Genomic DNA, 14489 nt, shown 5'->3' with positions numbered 1-14489 from the left:
AATTAGTCAAATTTACCTCTTGACTTTATAGCCGTTATGTACTAATTAGAGTAGAATCAATTTGTTGGCGGTTTTTACTGTTAATTAATTAATAGTTTCTACTTATTCAGATTTATAGCGTAGCTTTAATGTTTTTTTTTATTTTTTATTATATTTCAAAATTATTGTTATTTTAAAAAAATATTTTTTCGTTTGTATTTTTACAAACGAGACACAAGAGATGAAAGAGGACACAACTAAATATATATCTCTGTCCTTTTCTAACTCAGGCGGTGTTTACATGATTGCGTTCCAACGCTGCGTTTTGCGTTCAATAATGAGAGAGAAAGAAAGAGACATACTTCTATCCTTGTTTCACTCACTACTCAATGCAAAACGCGTTCAGTTCCATGGCAGCGTTTTGCTTTGCGTTTTGTAACTAGGACATGAAAGTGAGAGAGATGGAGATATATGTTGGCTTTATTTGCACTCATGGCCTAGTTACAAAACGCAACGCAAAACGGTGCCATGTGACTGTACCCTTAGGCTTTCTGTTCGCGAACACGTCCACGAAGCAGTTGTGTTTAGGCCTTAACCCATCTAACGTAGCCAGAGGTTTGAGAGAGGTCTGTACATGCCTTCAATTTATCGTCCGGTACTTAGCCTCTTGACTTTTTTGGTCGCTTTCAGTGATTCACTGTGATGACAGGATTCCGCATTTGAAATTTGTAGTTTTGGGCATCAAATAGATAATTTTATATGTAAGTATATTTATAATGCTTAACATAATGTGTGTATTTTCCATTACAAAACTTTTCTCACTAAAAAGTATATAATTTTAACTGGTCAAATGTGAATTGTCTTTTGATTGAACATATTCTTTTCAAAATATTAACAAATTTAGTAAAAATTAAAAAGAAATTTGTTCGAAAAAATTAAATTGTAATTTAATATTTAATTATTTTTTGTATGTAAAAAGTTATTTATATTATAATAGTTTAGAACAAATCTGTTAAATTTTATTGTAATATTGGAACTAGCCTTAAGGGGATGTCAAAGTCGATGCGATTTTCCCATTGAAGCTCAATGCAAAAATCCAATCGACTTTGACATCCCCTTAAGGCGTTTGCACGCTTCGCCAAATTTTTGGGCGAGCAGCGAATTTCAAAGCCGTGAAAATTCGCTGCTCGCCCAAAAATTTGGAAGTGTGCAAGCACCTTTAAAAGCCTTTCCACTGCCACGAGGCAGTGAAAGAGAAAGATTTCTTTTACTCCTGCTGCGCTATCGTTCGTTTAATGTGCTGTGAGAAGGTGTTGAAAATGGAAACCCCCCGAAGTTCACAAAACGTCTCGGAAGCCGGTAAGTAATTATTAAACAGTTAAAAAAGTGAGTTATTTGTTAAATAATAATTAATATGAATAGTATTGTATATTTTTGCTTAAACTATAAACAACGTCCCTTCAAGAAAGTTCTGTCGTAGATCTGTAAGCCTAGACTATATTATTTTTAAAAGTAAGAAAATTCTTTGCAGAAAAATTATGTTCAAAAGTTTTTTTAAATTTTCGTTAAAATTGCAATTATTTTTAGAAATAATAAAATTCTTTTCCGAAATTCAATTATTTTCAACAATTTTAATAAAATTCTTGGCAAAATTTCAAACATTTTTCCTGAAGTCAATGACTTACAATATTTACTATTGTAATAAAATTTTACAAAAGAATTTAATTATTTAAAAAATTTTCAATAAAATTATACGCAAACATTTAATTATTTTCATAAAATAAAAAAATTTTCACATTCATCAAAAGAATTCAATTATTTAAAAATTTGTTGAAAAAATTCTCTATCAGAATTGAATTTTGAGAAACATTGAATTATTGAATAGATTGTTTTCAAGAGTAATGTATAGGTTCCAGGTCTATATAGTTTAAAACAATAATTTTTCAAATAAGACTTTTAATATTTCAAAAAATATAATGTGTATTAAATTTTTGTTAAATGTAAATTGAGAATTTCACACAATTTTTAATTCATTTTGAAAATTTTTCATGAGAATTTTTCCGTATATAAATATTGAAATAAAATATTTTTCTAAACTTATTAAAGGACAAAAAAAATCAAAGCGGCAGAGAGTGCCGAATAAATTTTTCAGCCCGGAATTGATTGGACCTCTAAAAAAAAGAAAGCCGAAAGATGAGAGTAAAAGAAATAAAAAAAATCCGGCGAAGCAAGGGAAGAAAAGGAAGGCAGAAAAAAACACAGTGAGTTTAAAAATGAATATATATTATATATATATATATATATATATATATATATATATATTATATATATATATATATATATATATATATATATATATATATATATATATATATATATATATATATATATATATATATATATATATATATATATATATATATGTCTCGAATTATAAAAGAATATTAACATTTAATTTAATTATTATTTATTATTTTAGAAGGCCTACAAAAATTTAAGTTTTTCGGTCAGCTCTTTCATTATAATCAAGTATAAAACACAATCAGGTGATAATCGGATTCACGACAATACTTTTATAAAAGTATCTTTACAATAATTAAGAATAATTAAAAATTTTTTATACATATAGTAAATTTTCATAAAATAAAGTAAATTAAATTTTTTAAAATCTTATTTACAAATGAACAAAATATTGAGGGATCGGATCGAAGAATTGTAATATTACAGTGATAATGCATGGTAATACAGGGTTACCACAGGTCAGGGGATTTAGGGAAAACCATCAATTTTTTCTATAACTTACAGTAATTTATTTTCAAATAAGTTAATTTTTAAGAACTATTATAAAATTATGACTTTATAAATTATTTAATAAATAATTTTTACAATTTTCATAAATTCTAGATTGATAGAAGAATTTTAGTTAAAAATACTAAAAAAAATTTAATTTTTGAAAGGCTAAAAATGATTCCAGAAATTCAATTATTTTCAAAAGTTATAAAAATTTTCGCAGAATTTCAATTATATTCAAAATTTTTTTTAAAAATACTCGTCAAAATCACAATTATTATCAATCATATCTTTATAAATAAAAAAATTCTTTTTCAAAATCCAATTATTTTTAAAAATTTTAATAAAATTCTTGGGAAAATTTGAATTATTTTCATAAACTATAAAACTCATCGCAGGAATTTAATTATTTTTGATACAATTTAATCAAATTCCTCGAAAAATGTAATTATTCCTAAAATTTTTATTATAATTCGTCAAAAAAATTCAATTATTAAAAAATTTTGTTGATAATATTCTTTATCAGAATTCAATTTTAACAAACATTCAATTATTCAATAAATTATTTATTTTTTAATTTCAATAATTGAATTCTTTTAGAATTTTTTAATTTAAATTTTATTAGGATTTTTGTAAATAACTTTTTTTTGAAAAATTTTATGGTAACTTAAATTATTCTAAAACATGAAGAAGGCGATCACTCTGAATAGAAGACTCGGAGTGATCGCCTTCCTCATGTTTTGTAATAATATTCTTATAATTTGTTGAATTTCAAAAACGTTTGAATTTGAATGTTTTAAAGAATTTTAATTCCTACGGAAAAATAATAATGATGAAATATTTATTTAAAAAAGAAGTTATTAATATTTTTAAGTAATTTTACAGTTAAAGAAATTTGTAAATAAATGTAATGGAACATTTTTTTGAGTGTCTAATAATTTTTAGAGTGAATCAGAATATTCTTTAGGGTCAGGGAAAAAGTGAAAATTTTGTCTGGAAATCAGGGGAAAATAAAATTAAATATTTTTGGCAACCCTTTAATATAACTGTTATTGTTACATTGATGTTACGAAGAAAGGTCACAAAATTCTGTATACAATTTTTGTAATATTACCTTGGGGAGGATACACTCAAATGTTGTGCCTTTGTAAAAATCATTTATTTAATACGTTATCAAAAAAGTTAGTTAGCTTCCCTATTGTTATAAGGTCTTTTGGTAGTAAAAATCATTATTCTTTTTTTTCTTTTTTTTACTTATTGAATTTTAAATTTTATTAATTCAAAGTAAAGTTGCTCTGAGTTGAAGAAACGTGTTAATACCCAAGTAGAACGCTGTATCACCTGAGTATCATGGCGATATTTGTCAATGATATTTCTGTGATAACGGAGAAATGTCAAAATGCCCACTTCTTGAATATTCCTGCGATATTGAGAGGATATTGTTGTGACATCGAGGAGATACTGCTGCGATATTGAGTCGGGATATTGCTGCGATATTGAGAAGATATTTTCGCTATTATTTAAATTATTATTATCGTTATTATTTAAAATATCTCTTCAATGTCACTGCAATATCCCCTCAATATCTCCTCGATGTCACATAAATATCCCCTCAATATCGCAGGAATGTCACAGGGATATTCAAGAAGCTAGCATTTTGACACCTCCTCAGTATTACAGGAATATCCCCGATAGATGTATCGCCATAACACTCTGGTGATACAGCGTGCTATTTGGGTAAATATCTTATCATAAAAGTAGTTGCAGCTACTTGCCATGAACATTGCATCAAACACTTAAAAACTCATTATGAAAAAGTATAATGAAAAGAAGGACTACTGAATCAATTATTACTTTTTTTATACAGTTCCCGATTTTCTTTTAAACATTTACTAATGAATGTTCCTAATTATTTTAGAAATTTGTAACAAATATTGAACTTTTATGTCACATACAGAACTTTAAAAATAGTTCTTTACCTTTTGGTAAATTTTTTTCCGAGTATTAATTAAAATTTTTTTACAGGATCTAGAGACGATTCAAAAAACAAAAGAAATTAAATCGACTGATGAGAATTACTTTTCTGCTCATATAAATAATGTAAGTTTTATAACACGTAGTATTATTTCCTTTCTTTTATCATTTTTAAAAATACTGAAAATTTGTTTTTGTTATATAATAGAAAAGAAAAGATTTGGAGACAATATTTGTACCGAATGTTCCAGAGATAGAAAACAATTTAATTCTTCACAGTGTAGAAAATCAAGTAAGTGAAAGATAATTTCTTTCTGTTCGTTTTCGATCATTAAATGGGGGTTTCCCAATAAGCTGCATTATTAAACATGGCGCGAACTAAGTCAGTATTTTACATATTAGGCAGTAAATTGAGGGCTCGGATCGAAGAACCGACGCTTCGCAATGTTATGTGCGTTTACAAGCGTCGGTTCTTCGATCCGAGCCCTCAATTCTTGAGAGGTCAGTAGAAGTCAGTAATTTTGTACAATATCCGTAAAGACCGTAATTTTGTATACATATAACAGTCCCTAATGTTCGTAAATTCTACAGTGAGAAAACTGTAAACGGAAAAATTCTATTCATGATCATTTATTAATATTAAATTCGAAATTATCAGTCTTAAAAATCCTCAGACACAAAGTTTTAGTAAAATTCAACTATTTCTTTAAATTTTTACGATCTTATTGGATCTCTTATTTTCAATTTTGACTAAACATGGCTCATTTTAATGACACTCATGATTTCTAATGACACTCATTTTTAATGAGTGACTCCAAAAAATTCAAAAACTAACGGTCAGAATTATTAGTCAATCTATTTTTTGATGCTTTTTGACGGATAGTGTATAAAGTTTTATGTAAATTCACAATTATAGGACAATTTTATATTTATTGTTTTAGCAAATAAGTTATTTTAAAATAAAGGTTAGTTTTTTGGTTAGTAAATGGCCTGTAATTTTATCTTTTTAGTCAGAAATTTCAGTATTTTTAACCCTTAAAGTACACACTAAATACAGTCATTGGTACCATTGTTGTTTTTTTTTAAATAACAAGAAATATTTATTTAAATACTCGAGTTTTGTAGTAAATGTAGCAAAATTTAATAAATATGATAGTTTTTTGGCATTTCTTGTTATTATAAAGATGTCAACCACTAAGACGCAGTGACAATGACTGGATCAGTTATCCTGTTGTCGCAAAAATTTCCTTATTCAAAAATTTTGAAACACGAAAAAAACATAGTTTAAATATTGATGTGTTAAATTTAGAGCTTCCCTTAAATGGTAAAAATTAGTAACTTGGACCTTCTCTGCCTTTAAAATTCAAGTTAAATTTAAGGGTAATTTTGAGCAGCAGATTTAAAAATTGTATAGTTATTATATAATAAGGAGAAGCAAATTTTGTCCTAATTCATGTTTTTTGAAGGATTGTTTTCTGATTTTTCCAATGCGCAAACAATGTTTGAAACATTTTTAATTTGAGCATAATCCTGCTGTATCAACTAACTGTCAAAAATTCACTGTTACGACAACCTGTTATTGTGTTTATTTGAGGTTGCTAGACTTGAGAAATTTTGCACTCTATGTATTGTAGAACCTAATTTATTAAATGAATAATATTTAAAAATATTTTATTAGACTAAGAAGAAGAAGGATGCGACAACATGTGACAAATGTTTGAAATTGAAGGCGCAAAACAAGGAACTTCAAATGACAGTCGAAAATATTACACTTGAAAAAGAGAACCTGTTTCTTGAAGTACGTTCCTTAAAAAATGTAATAAAAGAACTTAAAGAAAAGGACAATTCTAGTGTATTAGCTGGAATTAATGAGATTAAGGAACATCTTAAAAACCAACAGACTGAAAAAATTTCAAACCATGAGCCTAACACTGTATGTATTATTTATTTAATTATTTGTATTACTTTATAATTATTAAGTCCGTACATCTATTAACGTAACACAAACCACATGAGACAGAAATACCACTGCGGGCACTGAGACATAGGATGTCTTTAGGATATCCTAAGGTCGTCTATATCAGTTCGAAAAACATCCAAAAGACATCTTATGTTCTAGTTAGCATGCAAGATATGTTTTGGACGTCCTTTGAGCGGGCATAGATATCCTAAGGACGCTCATATATATATCCCATATATAGATATCCTAAGACATCATATGTCCCAGTGTCCACTGGAAATCTGTTTGTTTGATAATCTGTTTTATTGATAAAATTAGTCTAGAATTTTTCAAGTACGAAAAATATTATTTTTATAGGTTTCTAAATCAGTGTCCGAGCACTGTGTTATCGTTTACCCCTATGAGACACATTATTTAACAATTATCAAAAACTAAAATTTTTTAATTAAATTTGATAAACATCTAGGTCTTAGATAGATTTATAAATTTTTAAGCACAATTTTTACATTTATCATATATGGACGTCCACATGAAAAGGGTCTATTTTGGTACTATTGGCCTTATCTATATGGGCGAATTCCTTGCAAAATTTGGAAAACTTTGAGTGGTCTTAGAACCTTTCTGGTGGAAAATTTCATGAGTTACAGAATTCCCAATTCTAGAATGCTAAGAGTTCATTTCGAGAAAAACTAAATTAAAGATTGTGGTACCAATTGATAGTGATATCTCTGATTTTTCTGGACAGTTATTCAGATAGGAATTGTTTTCAGTCAATATGGCACCTTAAAGATTAAAAATCAAGAGGTTTTAAATTCCTTCCCCCTCCATTTTGAAAATATGGAATACTTTTGCAAAGGACCAACAAAATGGGCCCTTTTTTCTAAAGAGCCAATAAAATAAAACACTTAAATTAACGATAAATACCGACAGATTGGCTCAGTCGGATAGATGCCTCGCATTGGCGGTCGTTTAAGGACCAAGGGTATAAGTATCCTTGGTTCGCGCCCACTTGGCTTGGTATTTTACCGGCACGTGAGACAATCTGAGCGGGAGGTTTGACGTCGAGGTATAATGATGTGCACCGTCGATTATTGTCCGGTACACACCATTAGAACTCGACTGTCGATAAACCGGTTGTACTCAGAGAGGTTTTCTACAGTTTCCCTCTTCTCTGGCGAGAAAACCCATTGACGGGTGGTATAAACAATAATTTTTCCGAAATGTCATTTTACCGAACTGCACTTTTGCGAATAGTCATTTTTGCGAATATTTATTTTTATGAATTGTCATTTTTGTGAATTGTCATTTTTGTGAAATGTCATTTTTGCGAAAAGACATTTTTGTGAAATGTCATTTTTACGATTAGTCATTTTTGCAAAAAGTCATTTTTGCGAAAATTAGTATAGTAAACTTGTATGCATATATAGATTGACTATAGCAATTTTCGCAAAAATAACAATTCGCAAAAATGACTATTCGCAAAAATGACAATTCGTAAAAATAGCGATTTCCATAAGTGACAATTCGCAAAAATGAAATAACTAAATTGCAAATATCCCGAAAACTAAAATGGGCCTTTTTCATGTAGACGTCTACATATTTATAAATAACAGTTATGTTTATTTGAGGATATTTTTATTGCAATAAAAATATATTACATTTCTGAGTGATGAAAAAAACCTGTATTTTCATCAAAAGAGTTTTTTTCAAAAGACTTTTTGAAGAAGAAATTTGTTTAAATTTTTTACGACAATATCTTGAAGTGCAGTGTCATATGACCCTTTTTAATATTATAGGGGAGAGGGCCCCAAGGTGGTCAGGGCCCTAAGGTGGTCACCCTAAGAAAATTTTTGTATATTAGTTAGTATCTTCAAATGTTTTTTGTTATTGTTATTATTTGAGAAGACAAAAGTTTAAGTAAAGTTTTCAGGTAAATAGTCGTATGAGTCTCTTTGTAACGTGAACGTCGTAAAATTTCTGTTTTTAAATGATCGAGAAATTTTTTTCTCAGGGTGTTAAAATCATCGAAATTAACCATTTTAAATTAGTAAAAATCGTTAAAATTATCTTTACATATCGTACAATAATATTCCAAATGAATATAATTAATATTGTGCTTTAAAAAATTTTTTCATTAACGTTTAAAAAATTGTGTCTTGGCCCTAAGGTGGACACTCTTTTGGCCACAAGGTGGTCACTTTTGATTTTTTATGAAAATGTGTTTATACGCCAGATTTATCAACATTTATCACTGTGAATGTGAATTTTATCAATTTTTAAGTTTTATGATGAATAATAATGAAATAGAATTATTTTCAAAATTTTACCTGTCTAATACATACACAAAAAGTATCATTTTTGACGAAAGGACAAAATGCAAAAAAAATATTATGTAATATGTTTCTGTGATCCTGAAAAACAATTAATATTAAATAAACAACTTAATAGTACGTTTTTTACATTTTTTAAAAACTTTTTTAGCGAATTTTTGTATGGTGACCACCTTGGGGCCACTTTTTTAAAAGTCGAATTTTCAACTTTTTTTAAAAAGTGCCATAACTTTTTTTTTATTAATGAAATGAAAAAAACTTTATGATAGGAAGTTAGGTGATAAGATAAAGTTTCAAACGCCGTATTATTGTCCTTTATATATAATTCCATTTGAAATCTACAGTCGTTCAAAAGATGGGTGACCACCTTAGGGCCCTCTCCCTTATAAAAATTTTTATGTTTTTTATTTATTCTAATATTACAAAATTAAATTATGAACCTTTTTTGTTGTATTACTTAAAAATTTGCGATAAATTGACAAGTAATAAATATTTATTTGTAGACTATCTATGCTGGAATGAAAATAAACTCTGATCTTTTAAATGAGGCCATGCGCGCTACTCAGATTAGTTCCCGAGTACGCAAAATTGCAGCAGGTTACTGGCCACCAGAAAAATTAAGGAATGTAGGCGCTAAGAAACCACCGGGTGTTAGCAAAGCTGATTACATTCCTATTCGCTTCAGAGACTATCAAAATATAATGAGTAAGTATTTTCTTTAAAGGCCGTAGCAGTATAAGCATGTAAAAAGTGCCCCTACCTGGATTGGGATGATATTTAGGGAATAATTTTGACCTATTATGAAACAAATGTTCACCAAGATTCAACTCGAAAAAAAATTTGTTTTTGAGTTAAACGATTTTTTTGAAAAATTCAAAAAAATTCAAAAATTTTGATTTCCTCAAATGGTTAAACCGATTTTCATGAAAAAATTTTTTTTGTCCAATCCCTGGTTAAAAAACCGGACAGATTTCGGACTAATCCGAAATTTGTCCGAAACAGTGCGGTTTATGGTCAGGTTTTTGTCACCCGAAATTAATCCGGAAAAATCTAAACTCTATACGGTTTGTGAACAACTAGTAAATCCGGAGTTGGTCCGATGAAGTCCGACATTAATCAGTTAATTTTAACTAGTGAATCTGGAATTAGTCCGAAACAGTCAAACATTAGTCCGGACAATTTAGTGAACGTTAATAAAAAAATAATTATACAAGTTACACATATTAATAATTATTATTACTTTATGGTACATTCAACTTATTTTTCGATTTACCTATCGCAATTTTATTTACATTAACTTATAATTTCTAACGCTTGGGGATTCGAACCTACACCAATCTAACATTATATCGCACCGAAATCGAATACACTAACCACTATACCACGCTCGCATGGGAGTTAAAATTCATAATAGAATTTATCAAGTGCCACGAAAAGAAATGACAAGAAACTAGAGTTGTGCAAAAAGCTCGATCGAGTATTTCAAGCTTTTCGTTTTTCTAGCAGAGCTGAGCAGAATCAATCCGAACTTGAACCAAATTCCACCCGACACGTGCAGTATTAAACCTAAAATAATTTTGAGCACTTGAATTTTTCGAGCACTCAAATATTTTTGAGTAACTAAAACTCGAGCCTGACTCGAGTATCGAGCCCGGCTCGAGCTCGACCATGCTATTCGAGCTTTTTGCACACCTCTACAAGAAACTAACACATCAGTGTTAATTATAATATTAAAAAAGATAACTAATAATACTAGTGTAAAATCAAATTGACTGCAAAAGTAAATATTTTATTTACCATAAGTAAATACTCGATTTCGGACTAATCCGGAATTTATCCGCAACAGTACGGTTTATTGTGGAGTTTTTTTACCCTCAATGAAGTTTAAAATCAATACTGTTTTTTACAACTATTGAATCCGTAATTAGTCCGAAGTTAGTCAAATCATATGCAACTAGTAAATGCAGAAGTAAGCCGATTCAGGTTCTTGTCGCTCGGAATTAGTCCGGATGAATCCAAACTCAATACGGTTTGTCTATAACCAGTGAATCCGGAATTAGTTCGATCTAGTCCGAAGTTAGTCTGATAATACGCAACTTGCAAATGTGAATTTATCTGCATTTAATACAAATTGTTTTAATATACAAATTCAATATTATACTAAAATCATTCAGGATTAAGTCTTTGAATTAAATTCTCGAATTGAATATGAATTGTTTTGGACTGCCTGTGGATTGTATATTTACAAATTCCATGTTATTATAAGACTTTTTATCGGACTAGGTTGTTTTGATCGGATATTATTCGAATTGCCGCTGACTATTACCGGATTCTTCGCATACATATTTCGGATTGCTTCGGACATTTTACGGATTCAGTTTTTTAGCTAGATTAAATTCGGATTGTTGCGGACTGATTCCGTATTCTTTACATATTGATTTCTGATAATTCCGTACTTATTTTAGAAGAATTCTTCACCGGTTATAAATTCGGATTATTGCGGACTAATTACGGACTGAATTCGTAGACATTCAGGATTACTCCGGAGTGTTTTCGGATTCAGGTTTTCGTTCGGATTAATATCAGACTAACGCAGATCATTTTCGGACCTTTTTCGGCCAATTTTCGGACTAATCTGTAATAATCTGTCCGTATTTAATCCGGAATTAGTCTGAAATTTTTACCAGGGATATAATATGAACAGTTGATAAAAAAAATTGTCGACCAAATTCAAACAAAGAAAATCAGTAAAAAAAAATTTTTTTGATCGAAATTTTTTTGCACCACCGCCATTTTTAGTTAGTGTTTTCTAAAAAAATATTGTTTAAGCTCAACGTCGACAACTTCGGGTATATCAAAATCTTTCAGATTTTTCAACGTATTGTTTGTAACTTTATTTTAGTCATATTTTCTGGTTTTTTTTCTAAACAGGATATGTGTCCCGACGCGGTGAAATGGACTTATACGCCCAAAGAAATTAATTTTTAGTTATAATGACTTTTTATCGATTTAAAGATTCTACATAGAATGGTATCAATATCTCAAAATTAATTTTTTGGACGTAAGGTCTTTTTTCATCGCGTCAGGACACTATAACAATAATAAAATCAGTAAAAAATGCTTGATAAATAGTTTTAAATTTAGTGGCATACATTTTTATACTACAAATACTTAAAAATATTTACAAAATGTATTATTTAAATTTTTGAATTAGGTGTTGTAGATAAACTGCAGGATGATCCAACGTTGAAAATACATGGAGTTGATCTGATCAACTATGATAATAAATTTCAATATTGGGTCCAGAGGGCTGTAAACTGTAGGCGTGAAGGGTAAGATAATATAAATAATACAAATATTTAAAGTTTCAAGTTCCTTAAGTAGAGTCTACAATGAGCACGATCGACGTGGACGTGGACGCGACGTGCTGACGTCTCCTATTTGAATAGCATGGGTGACGTCAGCGTACCATGGAATGTAGACTCTACTTTAAGTAGAGTCTACATTCCATGGTACGCGAACGTGAACGTGTACGCGAACGTATGACGTCACCCATGCTATTCAAATGGGTGACGTCAGCACGGCAACGTTCGCGTTCATCCAATGTAGACTCTACTGTAATGATAGAACGTGACCGTATTAATTAATTTTATAATGTAATGTATAAAGGCTTCTGGTAGGCCCCTTAAATGTTGCATCGTTAAGCTTTCTTGGCCAACTGTTAAACTAATCAAACAGTAGTATTGTAGGTACACAAATGAAATTGCTTGATAAAATTAACATGGATTCAGATAGATAAAAAATTAATATATGTGACCTGGTCTATGAAAAGGGACCTTACGTGTCAAAAAATCATTTTTTACTTTTTTGTTGATTCGGATAGTGTTTGAAATGCTCTTTAAGATGGTGAAAACCAAAAAATCATAAGTTGATTAGAAGTTTAAAAAAAAATTTTAAAGTCAAAAGAAACAAGTTTAAAATACGATAAAACTCATTCTGTGTTATAATACAAATTAAAATAATGAATACGATAATTTTTTATTATTTAGAAAAGTTGACAGTTTCTTTGACAACTGTCAACAGTTAAAATTCAAATTTGATATCACATTCGTAATCAGCGGCCTCGAAAACCCTTACAAACATGTGTCACTTATTTATACTTATTGTTGCTAGTTAGAAAACTTAGATTATTTTTTCTATGTTTGGGGAGTTTGTTATTAATTTATATAAACAATTATTAACAAAAAATTTTCATTACTTGTATGTTTATTATTTTGACATTGTGATTTACGGTGAAGAAAATAAGCCTAACTTGATTAAAAAATATTAATATTTAAAAAAGTTACTGGGGTTTAGCTAAGTTAAACTTTAACTGCTGTTTTCTCGAAAACTTGTTTTCGCACGTAAGGTTAAATAAGTTAAATTTACAAAAAAAGTTCACATAATTTTTGGAAAATTTAACTTATTTAAGCAACTCAACCCTTGGGTTTTAATTTACATGCTCGATGTTTACGTGCACTAAAAGGTTGCTTCTTTACCTTTCCAACGATATATTTTACTTTTTGATTATCTGAATCATAATGTTAATTTCATTAAGCGATTTCCTGAGTCTTTTTTGTTCTGCCGGAAGAACGTTGGACGTTCTATCATTAAGTTTGTATCATTTTTTCTCAGTGTAAGTGATAAATAAGTGTTATGTTCTAAACTTTAATTGGAAGCTTAATGTTGAGATTATTTAATTGAGTTGAAATATAATTATAAAATTGCGTATAACTATTAACTTTATTGTTTTTATATTTTAGATTAAGCAATGAGGAAGATGAAGAAAGTGAGGAAGTTGGAGAAGGTGAGGAAGATGGAGAAGGTAAGCAAGATGGAGAGCAAGATGAAGAGCAAGTTGAGGACGAAGTAGAGGAAGATGGAGAGACAAATGAAGAAGAAGCAGATAAATAAAATTATGGAGCAGAAAAATTTTATTTTTTTTTAATAAAAATATGGAGCAGAAAAATTTTAATTTTACGAAAATGAAAATATAAAAAAATGTTTTTTAAATACAGTTCTTGAAAAAATAACTAAAATTGCATTGCACACAAAATTCCAAATTTCCATTCAAATAAAACTTAACTGGACAAATATATATTTTATTTTGTTTATACACTTGTTTTAAGAGCAACAGAACTTGGCATCTGATATCTAGACTTTTCCCTGATGTCCGAAGAATGTGTGAAAATCTCGGAAAAATTAGAAATAGTCAAAATTATGCATTGATGTTATTTCAGAATTGACAAATGTTATTCAAATTCATTTCCAAATTATGTTTTGGTCCCGGAACTGTTGTAGGTTTGAATTCAATACATAATTTTGACTTTTCCTGAGTTTTCCGCGATTTTCACACATTTTCCGATATTAAAGAAAAGTCTAGATATGATGGTAGATCTGAAATCATTTTGGAACTA

At 29.0% G+C, this 14489-nt stretch overlaps 1 protein-coding gene across 1 annotated transcript; it reads left to right on the top strand.

Annotated features, from left to right (window-relative positions):
* The first annotated feature begins 1129 nt into the window (after window positions 1–1129).
* On the top strand, window positions 1130–13992 carry LOC122500445 (bromo and FHA domain-containing protein DDB_G0267958-like). The gene is made up of 8 exons (XM_043609371.1): window positions 1130–1338; window positions 2086–2240; window positions 4795–4869; window positions 4952–5035; window positions 6422–6676; window positions 9537–9738; window positions 12248–12365; window positions 13836–13992. Exons 1-8 carry the CDS (start codon window positions 1275–1277, stop codon window positions 13984–13986), a joined length of 1104 nt encoding a protein of 367 aa, XP_043465306.1. The 5' UTR covers window positions 1130–1274; the 3' UTR covers window positions 13987–13992.
* Window positions 13993–14489: the final 497 nt, after the last annotated feature.

The sequence above is a fragment of the Leptopilina heterotoma genome, unplaced genomic scaffold, assembly GCF_015476425.1.
Source record: "Leptopilina heterotoma isolate Lh14 unplaced genomic scaffold, ASM1547642v1 Lhet_186, whole genome shotgun sequence".
In the NCBI taxonomy this organism is placed as follows: domain Eukaryota; kingdom Metazoa; phylum Arthropoda; class Insecta; order Hymenoptera; family Figitidae; genus Leptopilina; species Leptopilina heterotoma.
The sequence above is the reverse complement of the archived record's forward strand: the minus strand, read 5'-3'. Positions and strand labels throughout refer to the sequence as shown.

Coding starts and splice junctions, on each gene's coding strand:
- LOC122500445 (XM_043609371.1), top strand. CDS start 1,275: ATGTGCTGTGAGAAGGTGTTGAAAATGGAAACCCCCCGAAGTTCACAA. Junction 5,036..6,421: donor TTCACAGTGTAGAAAATCAA/GTAAGTGAAAGA, acceptor ATATTTTATTAG/ACTAAGAAGAAGAAGGATGC. Junction 12,366..13,835: donor GTAAACTGTAGGCGTGAAGG/GTAAGATAATAT, acceptor TTTATATTTTAG/ATTAAGCAATGAGGAAGATG.